General features: G+C 44.8%; 1 protein-coding gene across 3 annotated transcripts in view; it reads left to right on the top strand.

Moving 5' to 3' along the window:
- pdf (peptide deformylase, mitochondrial) overlaps positions 1-18,242 on the top strand; it is a 29,972-nt gene extending 11,730 nt beyond the window's left edge. For 2 of the 3 annotated variants that reach the window (XM_088298606.1, XM_088298607.1), the window contains exons 2-3: positions 17,376-17,991; positions 18,070-18,242. In XM_088298606.1, the coding sequence (XP_088154732.1) occupies positions 17,418-17,991; positions 18,070-18,227 (732 nt within the window). In that variant the 5' untranslated portion in view covers positions 17,376-17,417 and the 3' untranslated portion in view covers positions 18,228-18,242. The remainder of the gene's footprint in view (positions 1-17,375; positions 17,992-18,069) is intronic. The other variant, XM_088298608.1, reaches the window with a different exon arrangement.
- Positions 18,243-19,247: the final 1,005 nt, after the last annotated feature.

Here is a 19,247-nt window from a genome sequence, read left to right as displayed (position 1 = left end):
GCTGGGCGTCCGCGCGTAGAACCCTCAGCCGACTCTACTTTCGTTTTGCCTCCGTCACATTCTTATAGTCAATATTTCACCCCAACCCCTCCCGTTCGAGTGCGCTTTGATGGTTCGCATGGCCCTTCGCACAACTTTGGCCTTTGCCAATCCTCACTCCCTTTTCGTTATCGACTGTACCTTTTCACATGAGTCAGACATTCCTGGTGCTTAGGCCCTGTACGAATTCTTTCCAATTATTCCCGTTCTCATAACACATAGATGCAGCCTGTGCAAATTCTCACAACACATAGACACAGCCTGCGCAAATTCTCATAACACATAAACACAGACATCTACTAACGCGTGTATATAGGTATAAAATGGTTATTATGCAGCATTTATGTGGTAAAACAACATTGATAAACCATATTTCACTTCAGCCTGTAATTCTCTTTTTCCCTTTTCACCTAATCACAAATTTCTTATCACAAAAGTGAACTTGTTAATTCTATTTTATTTCCTTTTTTTTTTTCCTAATCTTGTGACTCATTTCACTTCAACCAGTTCTACCTCAATGTTTCTTCTCTGCATTTTTCATTTCATTTCTTGTTCTTTCCTTAATCCAAACATCATCAACTGAAATATGAAATATAAAATATTTCTTCAATTCACCAAAAAGCAGAATCTAATTCCTATCCTCATTCATTTGTTCAAATGGCACATTCTTCAATCACTAAACTCTCTCTCTGACTAATTTCCAAATTCACTGTAGCTTTTCCAAAACCACTCAAAACTACCAATGTCTCGAATCAAAAATTTCAAAATCGGGAAAGACCCATGTTTTTGCAAAAATTCCTCATGTTCACTTTCAAAAGCTTCATTCAGTTGTTAAAATTTCATAACACCTACTTCTCTTTTTCAATTCATGATTCTAACTAATTCTGCTACTCTAAACAGTTTTCCACTTGCAAATCTGACTATGACACCTTTCTCACTTGCTCTATCATTTGGAATTAATTTATTACAAGCAATCCTACCTGCACCAGTGTCACATAAAAAGGGTAATTGGTGACCCATTACCAATTCAGTTATTTCAACTCAATCATTTAATCAAAAGCCAATATCTTTTGTAAATTTAGGAAGACCTTTTCATCTAGAAACTCATCTGTTCTTTAATCAACCTCTAATCTTATTTAGATGCTTGCTATCCTGGTCATGCTGTAAGTTGCTTCTTCTCAAGGCAATTTCTTGCTATATGGCCTTCTTTACCTCAATGCCAACAGCCTGATGTATTTCGCCTGTTCGCTCCTCTTCCTATTCTTATCTTTATTGGAGTCTTTTTTTCCTTCTCCTCTTATCTTTGCTCATCTTTCTAAACCAGTCTTAGGCATCTGGGTTCAATCCTTTCAGAAAACGCATTTCAGGCTATTTTTCTCTCCTTTTCTTTAAGCCTATCTCGTTGTCTGAGTTATTTTAAATTTGAATGAATTTATCTCCTGTTGGAATTTATCTTTGAATCAATGTTAGAATTTAATTTTAAACCAATGTAAACTCAAATTAATAATCTGACTCCAATTTGTGACTTTACCTAACTCTCACTCATCCAACAATATGCGCGCTCGTTCTGCAATAGAAAGGTATCAGGAAGCCGGCATTTTCACACACGAGTGGATTTATTCCTAACACACAAATCTACAACTTGGGCTTGGGTCCCTCTCAATACAGCTCTCTTTGTCTCCGCTGTTCAGCATTAATTTATAGACACAATATGCAAATGACACAGAGACAAAGGCATCCTGGCATGATTCTATTGGCTATGTGTACGCTGCAGTTAACTTTAGCTTGCTTTTCTTGGTCTTTCTTCAAGTGGTGGCTCCTCCTGCTTGTGGTTGAAGGGTCCAGTTTCTTGTCGACCCCTTCCCCCTCGAGGTGTCTGTCTCCGCCAGGCACCAACCTAAAACCTCCCAAACCTTCACATTCTTTCACTTTCTTTGTTCAGCTTCACCAGCCACACACTCAGCATTCCACAGAATAACAGTGACACAAGATGCAGGACATCGAATAAAACTAGCCAGGTTTCAACTCTTCCACTCCTTTATTCCCTCTCATGACCTCAGACAACTGAGGTCATCACTCGAACCCCTTATTTTATTGTTACACACGAGCTAAAAATCAAACAATGAAAAATTTGTAACAACTTACAAATCAATAGAAGGTGAGGTAAATCTCAATAGAAAATTAGTAAAAATTAAAAATCAATAGAAAATTAGTAAAACTTAAAAATCAATAGAAAATGTCATTCTAGTAGAAAATCCGTAGAAAATTTCATTCCCTCCTCATGGCCTCAGGTCTCTGAGGCCATCTACACATACTCACATCCCGGACTCCCGGAGGGCCACAGCTGTCTCCCCCTCCTGGGGGTCCTTGTGAGGGATCATCATGTACTGGCCACCAGGAGGGAGCGGCCCCAACGTGCGTTCAATTGTCTTAACAGTTAATGATCTGAAACATGGAATACAACAACATCCACATAACACCATAATAGCGGCAAACACAGCGATAGAAATCAGTACTGATGCAATCAAGCTTTTATATTTGCCAAAGATGTTTAACCAGTCAGAGTACCAACTGGTGTCCACACCTGAGTGCTCCTTCATTTTGTCACTTAACGTGCGCAGACCCTCCAATGCCTTGGTAAGACGACCGTCAGGAGATGTATTGTTGGGAATCAGAGTACAACACTGATCCCCAAAAATACCACACACTCCGCCTCTTTCAGCTAACACCATATCTAAGCCCATTCTATTTTGGAATGCCATCAGAGATGTGGCAGCCAATTGCTCATGCACTGCCTGGAGTGCCGAGGTGGTGAAGTTCGGCAATCGTTGGACATTATAATGAACATAATTAATCCGGTCCACATTTTTGTTTACCGTAACAAACAGGAAAATACTCTCCCATCCTGCCGCAATTTGATCCACCAATTTATACTCGTCAGGGACCCCTCTTGGAACTCCAATTGCATCTATATACGTGGGATCTCCTGCATTCAACCATTCGTGCATGTCCCTTCTCTTCCTGTTAAGGAAGGGGACTCTTCCCCATTTTCTAACGTCTTCCCATTCCGTTTTGGCCATATCTAAGGCTGTCACACTAACTGGCATGATCAGCGTGACCAGGGCGCACTTACCTGAGGCATTGGTGGGAAGCCTATCGTACAGCACTTTCTCTCCAGACCACAGCCAAACATCAGCACGAGCGAGAGGGATTCCTGCTGGCAAGGACACATTTTCATTACACCATGACCCCTGGATATTTCCAATCCCAGGGCAAGTCCCATTTAACTTTAGGCAGGTGAAATTTTGTTTTGCAACTTGGGGGTCAAAAATAGGCTTTTTCTTTTCCATTCCTGTCAGTGGAAAGGTTGAGTCCAATTGGCCGCACTCTCCTCGGAGAGTCTTATTATACAGGAAACCCATGAGGCAGGTTTTAGATATGGCAGTTGCTGCCACGATTTTCAAAACTGGTCTTGCACCTAAACATACCAAACAATTCTCATTAGTATTATTAGCTGCCTGCTCAGCCATTAGGAGCCAATTATTAGTGACCATAGAAATACCTGTCTGAATCATAAACCAGTCGTCTACCGTCACCATAGTCTTAGCAGTTGCTCCCGCTGTTGCAGTATACTTTAACGGTGCATCTCCTCTATTCATAGTAGTATCGTCACAAATTATGATAGGAAAATATGGATCCTTTCCTGCTGAGTATGCCCATAACAAGAATCCCCAGCATGACGTATTTACAATCATTATCTCCTGCTGTGGGTATGCAATAGATGTATTCCCCATTGCCACCTTTAATTTCAACACTTACCCCTCCTTGCCCATAGTCACTTTATGTCTATAGTACTTACTTATCTCACTTTGAGGGGGACTCCAGTAGTCACCTACCTGTGTTGTTATTAATGCATCCCACCCGAATTTTGTCACATGTCCTGTCAAATACCACCAATATCGCGGAAACATAGCCCCCGTTACTTCAGACATTGCTATCCATGCTGAGGAGTACCATGCTTCTTGGAACCCTCTCAATGCTTTTATTGGCACACTAATTTGGGTGGTTGTGTTTGGAGCCACTGTAAACCGCAATGAGTTATTATATGCCCACTTAACTATCCATGGCTGAAATCCCTTTTCAAATTGGTCCCAGTAACCTTGTCCTGTCTGTCTTTTCACTTTACGGGTTACTGGAGGTTTCACAGGCCACTCTTGATATTGATGCTGATAATTTCCCAATTTATAGACTACATCATTCCACGGGTGTGTCCAATTAAAAATTGTCACCCAAGGGTTCACCTGTGTCGGTTGTTTACATTTCAGATTTAGCAGTAGTTGTTGTGTCTGTGTCAGCGTCTTACCACCATCTCACTCTGCTTCATACCATACCGTTCCATTACAGGAATAGTACACCATCACTCGTTCACCTTTCACTCCATCACTTCTGTCATCCTGCATCCTATGTTCAAACGCCAACATAGTCCACACAAAGCACAAGCCAGCCAGCAAAATAGTCAATATAGTCAAACATTTGCATCGTCCTCGTCTTTGTTCAGACACTTTCGAGTCCGACTTTGATCCAATTCTCGCCATCTTCACAATCCCTCTCTTGACCTGCCCGTCAGGGCGGTCTACCTTTATGCTCACCATTGGCAGGTACAAAACCTGGGGCTGGGCGCAACTGTGAGTGATGGTACCACTTTTGTCCTTTAGTTTCCAATTGGACAGCGTGTGAGGTTCTAGCCAGAACTCTAAACGGCCCTTTCCAGCGAGGTTCAGTCCACTTCCGGGAAAGCACCCGGAGGTAGACGTACGGAGTGATGTCCGACTCCAGCGGTGTTGATGACGAATCTGCAACTGCCTTGTCGGCGACCTGCGCAGACGCACTGGATACAAGTGAATGAAGATACTTCCAATACGCAGCGTGCGACAAATCAGGTGTCGGTACATCAACTGTCGGGACCAAGGTGGAGGCAGGCCCTGGCATTAAGCGACCAGTTAATAGTTCGAATGGCGCAAAACCTGTTATTTTGTGAACAGTTTGGCGGACGACCAACAGGGCTAGGGGCAAAGCTTGCAACCACGTCATTTTTGTTTGAGCCATGATCTTAGCCAATTTTTCTTTCAAATTCCTGTTAAACCTTTCAACTTTGCCTTGGCTCTGGGGGTGGTAGACACACCCAAAGCGATGCTTCAGCCCCAACAGCGCCTCCACTTTTGCCAGCGCTTTGTTGTTAAAATGTGTCCCATTATCAGATCTGATTAAAGCAGGGAAACCATGTGTCGGAATATAATGATTTACCAAAGCTTTAATGCCTGACGTGGTATCTTCCTTTGCACACGGATACGCCTCCGGCCAGCGTGAATAAGAATCCACAATGACCAGAAGGAACCGCTTCCCGTTCACCCTGTCAATCATGTCCGTGAAATCAATTACAATTTCTGCTCCAGGCCAGGCCACAGGGGAGAACGCCCCTGGCTTGGGTTTTAATGTCGGTCGTGCATTAAATGTTTGACATAGTTCACAAGCCGCCACAAACTGCCAGACCACCTCCTGTAACCTTGGATGCCACCACTGACGAAGTTTTGGAAGCATTGCCTGAGGCCCCACATGTGCCACTGTATGGGCCTCAGCCAACACTGAGGTCATAAGTTGTCCTTCAGGGAGGACCGGCTGGCCCCTGGGACCCACCCAGAGACCATCCGATCGCCTGACCGCCTTTGATGCAATCCACATTGATTTTTGTTCCGGCGATGACTTACCTTGTGCATCCATAATATCCTCCAGTGCCACTTCGGGTGCCACTGGAAGATCCGGGGGTTCCCCATCCCAGACCACAGCTGGGGTTGCTAACATCATCTCGCCCTGAGGGGTGTATCCAGCCACCTCTTTCGCGAGAGCATCCGCCCTCTCATTACCTTTCGCCACCATGGTGTTGGCCTTTGAGTGTCCCGGGACCTTTACAATCGCCAGTTCGTGTGGACCCTTAATTGCTTCATACAACCGCTCCATCAAAGTTCTATGAGCAATTTCTTTGCCTTTCGCTGTTAGCCAGCCATTGTGCAACCACCCCTTTAGGTCAATCAGGGCAGCTGACGCTGCATATGCCGAATCAGTATATACAGTTAATTGCTGTCCTGGACACTGTTCCAAGGCCAACACCAGCGCCAACACCCCTGCCGCCTGGGCGGAGGGTTTTATTGTCAACTTCTGAGCTGTCACTGGGAGGAAGAAAGAACCTTTCCACTCCACCACTGCCGCGGCCGCATGGAGTGTCCCATCCTTGGCACGCCAACAACACCCATCGGTGAACATAACCCGTCCACCTTCCAATGGTTCCGCATACAAGTCCTCACGGACCTTCTGATCTTTCTGTACTTTCAGAGCGCACTCATGTGCCCCTTCCAGGAGGTGATTAGCCATGTTCACACCATCATGCACATAAGTAACGTTTGGTGCCGTCAATGTTTTCATCATCCGTGTTTGTCGCAGGGGTGTCAATGTAAATGCCACCGATGCTACAAAAGCTGACACCCCATGATCTGTCAACACCTGGACGGGATACCCCATGACCACATGAGCTGCTTTCTGTAGGACCTTTGCCAGGCCTGCCGCGTACCTAACACAGTCTGCTTGTTTCTGTTCAATTCCGTCTAATGGCACACTACAATACAATAAAACTGCCCTGTCTGTTCCATGTCTTTGGTACAATGCCGCAATCACTGTTTTCTCACTGCTCGCAACGTCTAAATAAAACACCTTAGTGTAATCTGGAGTAGCCAAAGCTGCTGCTGATGCTAATTCCTGAATTAATTGCACAAACAATGCATCATCCTCAGGGGTCCACTGCAATGTGGCCTTCAAATTTCGGACCCCTTGTTGTTTGACCAGGGCCCGCAAGCCTGCTGTTTTATCCACATAACATGGGATGTATGCTCGGCTGTAGCCACACAATCCCAAGAAAGACAACATGTCCTGCACTGTGTGTGGACGTGGGTGTCGCAGGATGGAGCTGCGGTGATTTGGGGACATAGCCAAGCCGGCTGGGGTGATGACACGCCCCAGAAAAATCACAGACTTACGACAGCACTGTAACTTTTTCCTTGACACTTTGAAGCCCAGGTCAGCAAGCTTCAACAGCACTGCTCGTGTGGCTTCCACACACTGGTCGGATGTTTCGGCCGCAATGAGGAGATCGTCCACATACTGCAGGAGCACTGAGCCTTGGGGTAGCGCACATGAAAATAACAAGTCCTTCAAGACCTGATTAAAAATTCCTGGCGAATTCTTGAAGCCCTGAGGGAGTCTTTTGTACTGCAATTTCACCCCTTTGTAAGAAAATGCAAACACGTGTCGTATTGATTCAGCCAGCGGTAAACAGAAATATGCATTCGCCAAATCAATTACCGTATACCACTGTTTCTGCGGGTCCAGGGAGGACAGGATGCGATGGGGGTCAGGAACTGGCAAAACTGGAGTTATAGTGATGTCATTCACTGGCCGCAAATCGTGGGCCATCCTCCATGTCACCTCATCAGCCTTCTGGACCGGCCTCAGAGGTGTGTTCCAAGAGGACGCCGACGTTTCCAACACCCCCGCATCCCACAATCCTGCCACTGTGTCCTCCATTCCTTTGTCTGCTTCCTTCGGCCATCGATATTGAGGACGGCGAACCGGAATGGAGCAGTCAACTTCCAATTGGATTGGCTGAACAGTCCGACAAAGACCAACATCAAATGGACCCTGTGACCACACGGTCTGTGGCATTTGATCCAACATTGCCTGTGTGGACTCATGGTCCGTCTGTTCCCGCCCATGATGGCGGTCCAAGAATACCAATTCAAGGTCTGACTTATCTACCATTTTTGCCATTATCCTGTAACTTTTGGTTGCAGCTGAGTGCCACACATCTAGAATTTCAGTCATCATCCAGTCATGTTGTTGTGTTAATCGTTTCACCATGGGCCCCAATTGGCGGGGCTCATGGCCTGGCGACACAGCTAGTGACACGTGAGGCAAACCTTCCTCACTCATTCGATACCATTGCTCTTGCTCCGGCGACAACTGCACATATGCTGCCACCCCCTCGGGGCCCACAAAGATGCATGGTGCGCGCAATATCCAACCATCCCCCTCAATTTCTTCAAACGCATCTCTATATATGTCATCTGATTCTCTCTCATAATATATAGTGCAGTGCAATGGATCCAGTGGGGGGTGGTACGGTGCCAATGTCTGGATCCACGGTTTCCACAAGAGGTATGTGGAGTAGACACCTCCCCCAAGTGGAGTCTCAGGATTCAATCTAGCCCAGTAGATCCGTGCCGTTTCAGGTACTGTGGGGAGTGGTGCCATCAACCACTGACCCCTAGGTGTCACAGGCTGGAAGCATTCCAGTACCTGTCCGTCAGGAAATGTCACTGTCACTTCTCGCCGCACAATATCTGGGCTCTCAATGCTGACATGTCTCTGCCCATTAAATTGATGGGTGTGATGGGTGTATCCATTGCATGAACATATGAATGATATAGTCTCTGTCCAGTGTTTGTAATTTCTGTTTTCAGTGGCCGAGTAAAGGGCAGAGTCTGAGGACGTCCCGAGAAGCCGACTAACGTTGTAACTCGCCTCGACAACGCTGTACTTGGCAGTGGCATGTTGATTGATGAATGTGTTGCTCCAGTGTCCACCAACATCTGGACTAGAGTGTCCGCCACTGTCAACTGAAGCATTGGCTCTGCCTGGCCAGTGCTTCCCGAGCTTCCCAGGCCCCCCTATTCGTCCAGGCCGTACCACTGGTCAGCTTGGAAATACTGACCCCTTGGATTCGGCTGTGGCCACGGGCGGGGCTGCTGCGGTCCCCCTTGGTGTGGTGGCCCTGCTTGCTGGTTCTGCTGCTCCACCCCTGGTGGTGGGTTGCCATGACAATCACGTGCCCAGTGGTCAAGGGACCCGCCGCAGTTAAAGCAAGTCCCTGGAGCGAACCCATTCCGCCCCCGGCCTGGGGGGGCGCCACAACCACGCCCTCTGTATCTACCACGGAACCCTTGACCTTGGCGCCGTTCAGCCCCCACTGGAGTTTGATACATCTGTTTTTGTTTCACCTTTTCTTGTTTTGCCTCACCATGCAACTTTGCCAACTGTAGTTTAACCAAACTAGTCGCCAGAGCGTCAGATTCCTTTTGATCTTTATTTGCTTTTTCCATGTAGATGCGGCAATGGTGTATCAAATGCCTCTTAAATCTCGGTTCCGGACAAACCGAAATGTCCGGATCAATTCTCAAAATCGCCTGCACCTCATTTGGGAGGCCGTTCAGCATCGCCGTCCTGAACATCATTTCAGCTTCAGGATAGTTGCCTGGGTGTTTACCTGTGGTCTCAATCCACAGCTCCAATGCCTGAGCATAATGTTGCTCGGGAGTCACATCTTTTCCGTAATTAAAAATTGTTGGCGCCACATCCACTGGGGAGGGAAAGGCCGCCCTCAGCTCCCGAAACAACGCCTCCAAAATCTCAGCCAAGGGGGTTTCTCTCCCCAGCTGGCGGGTGCCAGCTGCCCCCTCAATATTCTGTAATTGAATCAGGGAACACGATCCCAAAATGGCTTGTCTAAAATCTCCCAATGCTACTCCCTGTCCTGACATGGCGGCTAAGAATTTAGTAATCCAGGCTCGTGCCCCTTTATGCAGCGGAGGCAATTTTTCCACCAATGCAGCCACATCCCGAAGCACCAAAGGCTCAGAGTGACGGCCAGCGTGAGTCACCACTAGGGGTGCCATTGTTTGAGGCTGCTCCTGCTGTGCCATCATCTTATCTTTACTGCGTGTATTATAGCCTCGCTCCGCCCTGGACATGCTCTCCTCACTATCGCCCAGCCTCTCTCCTTCACTCAACGCTCTGAGCATCTGCCGCTGTTCACGTAACACTACCTCGGCTTCCTCATCACTTTCCACTTCCTCCTCGCGGGGATCAGCGTCACTGGGCATTGCCTGCCCATGTTTCCGTGTCCCCGTCATCACTCCCTCTAACATCTCTCTTTCCTCACTCTGCACCCTGTGTCCTTCAAACAACTTTCGCGACGCCTCCTTCATCAGCGGTTTCGAATTTCTCTCACTCCCGGCACTCGGGGTGCCCCCACCTCCTGCGAGCGCTGCCCCTGACGTCAGCACGGGCGACTCCACATTCCCCTGCTGCTCCCCGCGCACTCTTTTCCTTTCATTATTCACAGCCTGTTCAATCAACTGTATGGTCGCTGGCGTCATCCGTGAATCGTGATCTTCTACATCCAAAACCATCCTGCCGCCCAAAGTGACTACGGGGGCCATTATTTGCGCCATCGGATACGGCGGCGGCTCATACACATACTGTCGCGAGTCAGGCAACTGTGGATAAATGCCTCTCCGACCTTCCGTCTTTTCTTCCACTTTTCCAATCACTTCATCCTTCTTTTTCACTTCATTCACACTCTCTTCCTCTTTTATTGCCCCCAGCGCAGTGGCAATAATTGCCAATTGGTGAATGCCTCGTCTATCTTTGTCCAATTCCTTCACTTCCTTCTCAAGTTTAATACGCTGTCGCCATCCAGCTTGGCTCTGATCCTCCTTCATATCTAGAATATTTGCCAACATTCTGGTTTCCTTTTTCTGTAACTGCCTCGCTAACTTCGACATGTCCCACGTTCCGAGACCACCGCAAAACAAATCATCCTTTTTTTATTTCAGAAACAACTTCTGACTCCGTTCTTTCACCTTCTTAATTTTCTTACTTTCCATTCCACTAATCAACTGTGATTCCAGCTGAGCATAATGACCATTAATCTCCGACCAGACTTCCGCCCGCTCGTCTGAAGCGCCAGACACAAGAAAACCCTCACATTTCCTCCCATTTTCCATCTCAAAATCCACTCGTGCGTGTCCCAAGCACTTCATACGCAGAACAAATTTAGGCTTCACATTCACACCGCTTCCACACAGACACGTAAATCCCAGATTTTAAACCGTGTCCTGATACGTAAATCCCAGATTTTATACCGTATCTTAACCACGAATAGTTCCAAACTATTCTAGTTGGTAAATCCCAGATTTTATACCCTACCAACGTCCACACTGTTGCACTTTTTTTTTTTTAATTTATTTTTTCTTTTATTATGCCGTTCCGCTCCTCCTTCCTCTTATAATTTAGCGTTGCCAATGTGCAGAATTTGAAAAGGATCTGCTTACCTTATGTCACTGTGGGCCCAAAGAGGAAAGACGGTCGGACGTGCGGCTCCTATCAGGTCGTCACCTGGTGTGGACGTGCGAGACCCAGTCTCATGTGGTTTTTCTCGAAGTTCCAAACTTCTTTTACCTCTCATGCATCGCGTCGGGGTCACCATAAATTGTTGGAATTTATCTTTAAATCAATGTTAGAATTTAATTTTAAACCAATGTAAACTCAAATTAATAATCTGACTCCAATTTGTGACTTTACCCAACTCTCACTCATCCAACAATATGCGCGCTCGTTCTGCAATAGAAAGGTATCAGGAAGCCGGCATTTTCACACACGAGTGGATTTATTCCTAACACACAAATCTACAACTTGGGCTTGGGTCCCTCTCAATACAGCTCTCTTTGTCTCCGCTGTTCAGCATTAATTTATAGACACAATATGCAAATGACACAGAGACATAGGCATCCTGGCATGATTCTATTGGCTATGTGTACGCTGCAGTTAACTTTAGCTTGCTTTTCTTGGTCTTTCTTCAAGTGGTGGCTCCTCCTGCTTGTGGTTGAAGGGTTCAGTTTCTTGTCGACCCCTTCCCCCTCGAGGTGTCTGTCTCCGCCAGGCACCAACCTAAAACCTCCCAAACCTTCACATTCTTTCACTTTCTTTGTTCAGCTCCACCAGCCACACACTCAGCATTCCACAGAATAACAGTGACACAAGATGCAGGACATCGAATAAAACTAGCCAGGTTTCAACTCTTCCACTCCTTTACTCCTCAAATCTTCCCATTTATCAATTTCTGTTTGTAAAATTTTGAATTATTTTCCTCAATACGATCTCATCACTCATAAGTAGCCTTTTGTTGGTTACTAATCATTGATTCCATTTTGTCTCTACTTCATCAATCCTTTTCGCATTTTTCCAACCACTTTTATCACTCTCCCTGACATTTAGACACACAGACATATACACGGGCCCACAAAACGACACACACAGTTCTCAACACTGAACAACTACAAACAACATTAACATGTTAGTAATAACAGCAACACAATCCATCTTTATCTTTTGCCAATAACAAGTCCTTTAATTTAACTAATATCTCTCATAATTATGTATGTGCAGCCCTATAGGGCCAGTGCCGCCTCTGCCACAACTGCACACTGTCACATAGTTGCAGCACATTGAGGTGAGCGCTTTTTTGGTTTATCTATCTTCTTTTTTTTTCTTATCGATGCAGTTCTGTCTGATCTAGTTGTCATTCTATGTGGCATTACTTGATCATGTGGGGGTGGGGGTAATTCAGGATGCAGGGGGCAGTTGCAACCCCCCTCCCCCTTCTTTACCTTCTTCAACAACTTTCTCTGTCATTCTCAAATACTGGTCCTGTTTATAACCCTTACTGCATTCCACGGAATAAAATGCCAAATGGTATTTGTAATCCCCAATCACACCACTCACTCACCTTGCATACAGTTTTTCGCAAACATCCACAAGCAAAATGATCATTCCACGTCTGATGTTGTTTTTTTTTTTTTTTTTTTTTTTTTTTTTCTTTTTTTTTTCTCTTCAGCTTACTTTCTTACTCTGCAAATTCTTTTCTCACTGCTTTGAAACCTGATCCTTCAGGCTTGGCTCAGCCACATTTCTTCACTCTCCAGAAATTGGCCGCAATCCGAGTCAGTACTCGTTCATAAACTTCACATCCGAATTTGCTTTCAACTCTTTTTCCACGTTTTGATTAATCTTTGATTGTATGACGTTTGTTACTACTACTCATCCCACACACAACACACACACCCCTGCACGTACACACGCTTTCACACTCAATCACTTCCCCCTCCTTTCTCTTTCCACTCGCTCTTTTTTTCCTTTGTCCTCACACACACACACACACACACACACACAGCTGCGCAGCGCCAAAATTCACGCACACACCTCAAAATGAGCAGTCTGCTTGCCAAAAAATTCAAATTAAAACCACTGAAAATAATGCCTTATTATTTCCTAAATTTCAATGTGAAATTGTGAGTAAGACCTCCACGTGCGATTATTTCTCCATTTATCGACACCGAGGAACTTTTAATAGACACTACCGTGCTGTCGGTTTGAACGAGTTACGACCTAATTTCTTCTTTTTGTAACTCCCTAAACAACACGATCGGGTTTAGACGTATCGCAGGACGTTCTTTTACACTACCGCGTTATCCGTAATGTTCAGTTGAGATGTTTAACCTTTCTAAACGAGTTACGGCCTAATACTATTTGTAACTCCTTGAATAACGCGATCGGGTTTTATACGGACCGCAAAACCGTTAATTGACACTACCGTGATCTCCGTAGGGGAGATCCAGCCTCCCGAGAAGTCCAGCTTCCCTTATGAGTTATGGCCTAATTATTTTTATATAACTCCTTAGACTAGCACGATCCAGTTTCTTTTCTTTTCGACCGAACTACTGCAAAACGGCCGGCGCGCGCTGTCTTACTCACCTCTTTCACTCTCCTTCCAATTATTTTAATATTTTAAAATTAAAAATGGTGGCACAAAATAATTTGAAAAACAATACCTGATTTCCTCTGGATCCGCCTGGTCCGACAGGTAACCGACATCCGGGCAGACGGCCGCAGCAGGAGCTCGGAGGCCCGCTTTCAAATGGTGAAGCGCTGACGTCAGATTCGTTGGCCCCCGAAATATCCAGCGACGAGCGTGGCTCCCGGGTTTCGGCACCAATAAATGTCAGGTTTAAAAAGTCCTGACGCCTTCTTAGACTGAATTAAATGCAGAGAACCAGAGAAATAACCAGGGAAAGTTTTGTCTTTTACCATTCGCGGATGGGAGGAGAAGTCAGGAGGTGAAGTAGGCGTCTTGCCTGTTCAATCTCCCGCACTCTCTCCCACTTCTCCGACCACCCGCTTGATCTTTTATTCAGAGGAAAACGAAACTTATGGAAATTGAAACTTAAACAAGCGTGTGGGTGTGCCAGTTGTGCGAGTGTGCTAAAGCAATAATGTGCGTGTCGGGGTGTGTGTGTGTGTGTGTGTGTGTGCAATTATTACTGATACAAATAGTGTATAAAAACATGATTAAAAATACACAAACTATTTACATATTCTCACATTTAATGCACAGTGCCGCAGGTATAGAAATGGGAACATCCATCCATTATCTGTACCGTTTCTCCTCACAAGGGTCGCAGGGTGCTGGAGCCTGTCTTGGGGCAGTAGGCGTGGTACACCCTGAACTGGTTGCCAGCCAATCGCAGCGCATACATAGACAAACAACCATCCAAGCTCACACTCATACCTAGGTGCTATTTAGCGTGTCCAATCAACCTGCCATGCATGTTTTCTTGGAATGTGGGAGGAAACTGGAGTACAGGGAGGAAACCCACAGAGGCACGGGGAGAACATGCAAACTACACACAGGAAGGCCGAAGCCAGAATCGAACCCACGCCCTCTGCACTGTGCGGCCATCGTGCTAACCAGTCATCCACTGTGCCGCCGCAATGGGGAACCGATTTCTGGTTCCGGCGCCGCGCGAGTGGCTGCCTGTTTACAGCAGCGTGGCTCACTATTGAGCCTTTTTCGTGTGTTTTTTCCCTTTACTCTCAAATTTCCCCAATGTGGGACTAATAAAGGACATCTTTATCTTATCTTTAACAGTATTTCATAAATAAAGTGTTATTAAATTGAATAGAAATCTACCTTGCTAGTTGACTATCCTCCAAATTGATGGGAATCATTATTAAACTGAAAGTTTTTTTTTGCCAGTCTAGTAGTGAAATTCCCCCTCTTCATCAGCCAGTGCCTCAGGGTCGTGTGGCAGTAGTAGTGGACTGCACGACACCACCTATGGGCAGATCTTCAAGCCGAATCCAAGATTTGTACACATCTATGTGCCGGTGGAGTGAAAGCATAGATTGGTGACCTGTAATTTCTTTGTTTGTTTATGTTCAGTGTAAGGCTGTGACGATAATTCGATATCGATCTGTATCACAATAATTGCTGCACTTAGCACCGTTGTTTGCGCATGCGTGGTGACCTATGTGTCACAAAAAAACAGGTGTCATCTAACTGGGTGCCCTGTATCAATCACGTGACGGATAATGATAGGCTGACGTGTGTTTTTTAATGTCATGCGCTCTCTACACATACTACCTTTGTGATCGACTGGTCGATCGCGATCGACGTAATGAGCACCCCTGGTAAAGTGTCCAGGAAGTGAGCTATGAATTTTGAATGTCTAATTTTGGACCTTTTTTGAACATTTAGGGGTGCATACTTTTGCACCCATGTCCCGGAAGATTCTGTTTGACTTGAAACTTCAGATATATCATTTTAAGACCTGGGGCAACAACTGTAATGACTTTTTTCTTTTTTTTGAGTTTTCAATCAAGTCTATGACGGGTAAGGGCATCAAATTTGACGTAATTCTTTTTCTTTTGCCAAGCAGTTGAAAATGCTTAATAACTACCCTGAACTTGCTCCAAAAAATCCCAAACTTCGTGATCGTGATCTGAAGACATCAATATGATAAGATTCTGTGATAGATGTAGCGCCACATTGTGACGACCAAAATTGTCATCTTTTACATTTTTACTTACTGCACGGAGCCCGCTGAACATATCTAACTGAAAATTCCTCAGAAAAGCCACAAGACGTTGCCCTATGTTCTTGCTCTACGCTGAATATTGGGACTTTTCGGTGAAGAGCGTGGCCATGATGGCTCCACAAAGTCGGATTATTCACCGTGACAATAAATGCAGTTTTGTCTTGATTCAGATCATCCAATCATCTTGAAATTTTTCATATTTGACGATAGCCAAGGGCTGACAACATCTACAAACTTATGCCATTGTAGTGATGGCGCCACCTAGTGGCTGAAGTTTTTATCATAGTAGGCTAACCACCTCATCTCTGAAGAGTGTTTAGGTTTCCTGATATTAAAATACAAACTTTGTGTGTTTTCGTGAAAAGCTGTTGCCATGACGGCACTCTTTATTTTATCTTTCCATAAGCATATCAATAACATAATCCGGTCAGCCTACTTCCATCTCCACAACATCAGTCGACTCCGCCCCACCCTTCCCCCCTTATCCGCTTATATCCTGGTCCACAGCCTTGTCACCTCCCGTCTTGACTATTGCAACTCTCTCCTCTTTGGCCTCCCTCACAAGTCCCTCCATAAACTTCAACTGGTACAAAACTCAGCTGCTCGTCTCATCACAACTGCACCCTCGTCTCATCACATTACTCCCGGCTTTCTGTTAAATTCCAGATCCAATTTAAACTGCTCCTTTATACCTTCAAAGCCATCCATAACATTGCCCCTCCCTACTTTTCCGACTTACTGAACATCATTACTCCAGTCCGTGCCCTCAGATCTTCCTCCTTCAGTCACCTGACTCTTGCACCTGTCCGTCTCAACACCATGGGGAGCAGAGCCTTCGGTCGCTCTGCTCCCCAGCTTTGGAACAATCTACCACCTGACCTCCGCAACACACCGTCTTTTACCATATTCAAATCAAAATTCAAGACTCACCTCTTAAAGATCACATACTCACTCTGACAGCACCACATCATTTTAATTCCTCTTATCTATTCTCCATTTAATTTATTCTTTCTTCTTCTTCTTATTTTTTTTTTTTATTTTCACAATTTTCTTACTTTGAACAGTTTGAGTTTTATTGCTTTTATTGATGTACAATGTCCTTGAGGGTCTTGAAAGACGCTTGCAAAGGGAATGTATTGTTTTTGTAGAAATTATTATTGTTATTAGGGCCCGAGCAGCGACCGCTGCGAAGTCTCTCTTGTTTTTCCAGAAATTATCATTATTGTTTTTATTATTAGGTCGCTGTGAGGTGGCAATATTTCTGGATGTCTGAGAAACATGAATCGTGTCAACTCATAACATTTGCAACCCTCCAAATAGCTTAAAATCTGTGATGCTTAATGTAGTTATTTAATACTTTTTAATACTTTGCTTGTCTTGGTATATATGTGTTGTCTTTTTGAGATCTGTCATATATTGGGTCCATATGTTCTTTACCTGACTATGCAGTGCCTGGGCGAATTGGTATTAATGGACTAAAGCTTTCTAAATCGCTTCCTGTCTGTCATATTGCAGATCCATGCCATCTTTTCCTGACTTACTGACATTGGCATCACAATGGCACGATGCTCTTCAATTCTTCAGCTGTACCACGTGGGTTTGAGACGTGTACCTGTTTCCACTCATTTTCCTCACCCTTTACCGAAGTCACGTGCAACTGTTACAAACGCTTATTCCACTGACATCAAGGTGCGTTCCTACTTTCAATACATCAAACGCAAGATTATATCCCCTCCCAGTCCTCCCTACGATTATATATGTCAGGTAGGGGACCCAGTGCTGCGAACAAAAGCTGTAACAGTTGACCCTGCAGCTATTAAAGGATCTGAGATCCAGAAGGTAATAAACACTCTGGTCAAAGTAATGCGTAAATTGGAGTGTGTGGGCATTAGCGCACCTCAGATCGGGGTGCCACTGAGAATCCTGGCTTTGGAGTATCCTCAGAAGATGTTGGATGAGAGTTCACCTGTGTCCAGAAAAGTTTGTGGACTCTCCGTCCAGCCTCTTAGAATATTTGTCAACCCCCAAATGAGGGTGCTGGATTGGCAGACATTGCTCTTTCAAGAAGCCTGTGAGAGCATCTGTGGCTTTTCTGCCACTGTTCCACGTTACCTCTCTGTGGAAGTATCAGGTACACAATTTTAGATCAGAATTTTGTGGTCATCTGCAAAAACTGAGAATTTTTTTTTGTCTCTTTATTTCTCCCCAGGTCTTAATGAAAAAGGAGAGGATACAACTTGGCAGGGCAGCGGTTGGCCAGCTCGAATCCTCCAGCACGAAATGGACCACTTGGATGGGGTGCTTTATATTGATCACATGGACAGCAAGACTTTCATCAATGTCAACTGGCAGGCATACAATGAATAAAAAAGACTCATTCAAGCCACGTGTTTGACCCTTATTTCTGATAGAAACAAACATTTAATGCAAGCATAGAACTTTCATCAACTGTGTTCAAATAACTGTGTATATGTATATATGAATGTGTATTAGTTCATATACATGTAGGTATGTATATGCTAAACTTATATTACTTAGTTTAAATGTGTGAACATAGTATTTTCATGACCTCCACTCACATTCACAGCAAACAGATTCAGTCTGCACATTACAAACTGATTACAAATCAGACAGCACTTCCTGGACAAATACGACAGGGCACATACTCCACATAGACCCGTAGAAGATGCAAACATACCAAATTGGGCAGTGGAGGGATCATAGGGACGCAATTTCAAAAACCTATTCCGAAAGACATAATTTGATCTGGGAACACATGCACATGCACACCAACAAGATTACAGGGGAATGCCAGAGGAGAGAAAGACGGAGAGACTGCCCGCCGGAGAAGGCCAGCCTTGGCGTGCCAGTCTTGGGGACCCAACGGGAATGAACTTTCCAGACGATGACTAACCTGGAGAGGACCTTCCCTTGGACGTGGACCATGCCGTAGGAGAGAGCGAGGACGACCGATTCAACCTACATGACCCTTGACATAAAATAACTATTTAATGTGAGGCTGGGCTGAGATAAAGGTGCACCATTTTTCGATTGTGCTCGCTCGCGTACAATTTCTCGTGAGATTAAGAAAAAGCCGCCCAGATATCTGTCTATTTCCTGAACTCCAGAAATCGAAGAAACTTAATATCGGAACTATAATCAGCTGTTGAGTCTAAAAAAAAATGAACACGCATTGGAGTAAGTTTGAATTTTAAGGTTCGTTTACTAAATATATATATATATATACATATATATATATATATATAAAATATTTGTCAAGTGATTAATTTTTTTAACAAATCACAAAAAAATCTGATTAATCGTGCTTAATCACATTTTTCAACTACAATTTTTTGCGAAGCTTGTAACAGATATTTACTTGAATAA

The sequence above is a fragment of the Idiotropiscis lumnitzeri genome, chromosome 6 (assembly GCF_059441095.1).
Source record: "Idiotropiscis lumnitzeri isolate Australia: NSW breed Sydney's pygmy pipehorse chromosome 6, RoL_Ilum_1.0, whole genome shotgun sequence".
NCBI classification, from domain to species: Eukaryota; Metazoa; Chordata; class Actinopteri; order Syngnathiformes; family Syngnathidae; genus Idiotropiscis; species Idiotropiscis lumnitzeri.
This window is presented reverse-complemented; position numbering and strand designations above follow the sequence as displayed.